This window comes from Galeopterus variegatus, unplaced genomic scaffold, assembly GCF_000696425.1.
Source record: "Galeopterus variegatus unplaced genomic scaffold, G_variegatus-3.0.2 Scaffold4400, whole genome shotgun sequence".
NCBI lineage: Eukaryota > Metazoa > Chordata > Mammalia > Dermoptera > Cynocephalidae > Galeopterus > Galeopterus variegatus.
The window spans coordinates 171,742-173,683 of NW_007730511.1; the positions used below are offsets into that span (position 1 = coordinate 171,742).

Genomic DNA, 1,942 nt, shown 5'->3' on the forward strand with positions numbered 1-1,942 from the left:
GGTGGGGGGGGGGGGGGGGGGGGGGGGGGGGGGGGGGGGGTTTGCTTACTCTGCCTTTTGACCCTTGTAGACATTGCTGTGGAACTGCTCCAGAAGGCAGCCCCAAGCCCTATTCGCCGACTCCAGAAGAAATATGTAGCTCATGTGTCCCGGTGAGCCTGGAATTGGCAAGAATAGGACGAGAGTGGTTGGGCCCTAGAGAGAGAGAGGAATGGTTATTTCTAAAGAGGTGTCAAGACAGGGATGAGCTTCATAAGAGTTGCAAGGGCTGAAGGACTCTTGGGTTTAATTACTGATCCTTTCCATCTCCCAGGGAGGCATGCATCTCCCCATGTGCTATGATGCTAGCTCTGGTGTACATTGAGCGGCTCCGGCACCGAAACCCAGACTACCTGCAGCATGTGTCATCATCTGACCTGTTCCTGATCTCCATGGTAAGACGCCCCCTCCTCTTCATCTCCCTAATGAGCCAAGAGCCCAGTGTGAGCTCTGCTGACACCACTGTGTGGTTTCTCTGCAGATGGTGGCCAGTAAGTACCTCTATGATGAAGGGGAAGAAGAAGAGGTCTTCAATGATGAATGGGGAGCTGCTGGGGGTGTGGCCGTGCCCACTCTCAATGCCCTGGAGAGGGGCTTCCTGAGTGCCATGGTAAGTAGCTGTTCTCTCTCTTGCTCTGTTCTCCAGGCTCATCTTTACCTTCCTTTCATCCTTTGTTCTCTTTCAGCCTTTCGTCGTTTCTTTTCTCTTCCTGCCTGTCCTCCTTGTGCCTTTTTGTTAGTGTCTTCCCTTCTTATCCTTCAGAACTTATCACAGCTTTTGGAGGTTTCTGGAGCAATGAGGCCAGGAGTGGAGCATTTCCTCCTCTTGTCTATTCTCCCAGGGCCCCACAGGGTACACCCTGAGACAGAGCTTATCCTGCTGGACTCTGAGTATTTGCTCCCAAACTTTCTCTGACCTGAGACTCTGAGCTCTCTGTGGGCATGGACCATTTTCAGGGTTACTTTCTCCTTTTCCCGTTTATGGAGGGTATAATGTGGAGCCAGGTCAGTGGTGATGAGGTGAATATGTGTATTAGTCCTTTCTGTGTTGCTATAACAGAATGCCTAAGACTGAGTGATTTATAAAGAAAAATGAAATTTACTGCTTACAATTTCTAAGAGTGGGAAGTCCAAAGTCTATCCAGTGATGGTGACAGCGACCCAGGGGTCTCACATTGCAAGACGGTGGAAGCAGAGAGAGTAGAGATAGCAAGAGAGACAGACTGACTCTCCTCTTCTTTTAAAGCCCTCAGAACCATGCCCTTGACCACCATTTTTATTCATTCACTACTGTACAATCCTACAATCTAGTCACCTCTTTAAGGCTCCACTTTTCAATTACCATAATAGAATTTCCCACCCTCTTAACAGTCACAGTGGGGGCTAAGTTTCTAATACATAAAACTCCAGGGACACAAGCTTCAGAGAGTTTTTGGGGGACATAATTCAATCCACTACAATATGTAAAAGCTCTTGGGACTGTACCTGGCACACAGTAGGTGTCAAAGTAAATGTTAGACATAGTGGTGGTGGTAGTTGCTGCTGCATCTCTTTTATTAAATGACTGTGGCTCATATCCGAGTCTGGTTTGGTGCCCTTGTCTCTTTTTACCCACAGGATTGGCGTCTCTACACTGACCCTCGGGAGATCTTTGAGGTGCTGAGCTGGCTGGAGAGCTGGTAGGTTCTAGGAGTTGAGAACTTGAGGAATTTGGGATATGAGGCCTAAGTCATAGGAGCTAGAGATGAGACAAGAGAGAGAATTGCCCAAGATTGTGGTTCCAAGTCCTGTTTGCTCTCTCTTAATCACCTTTGGGAGGGTGGGAACAGCTTATTTAAAATACAGGTCTTGGGGCCGGCCCAGTGGCGCACTGCTACAGTGCGCCGCTTGGGAGCGCGGCGGC

At 49.2% G+C, this 1,942-nt stretch overlaps 1 protein-coding gene across 4 annotated transcripts in view; it reads left to right on the forward strand.

Annotated features, from left to right (window-relative positions):
* The window catches only part of CNPPD1 (cyclin Pas1/PHO80 domain containing 1), a 7,349-nt gene that overhangs the window by 2,477 nt on the left and 2,930 nt on the right, over window positions 1-1,942 (forward strand). For all 4 annotated transcript variants that reach the window (XM_008587477.1, XM_008587478.1, XM_008587479.1 and 1 more), the window contains 4 exons: window positions 71-152; window positions 314-434; window positions 521-649; window positions 1,657-1,718. In XM_008587477.1, coding sequence (XP_008585699.1) covers window positions 71-152; window positions 314-434; window positions 521-649; window positions 1,657-1,718 — 394 coding nt within the window. The remainder of the gene's footprint in view (window positions 1-70; window positions 153-313; window positions 435-520; window positions 650-1,656; window positions 1,719-1,942) is intronic.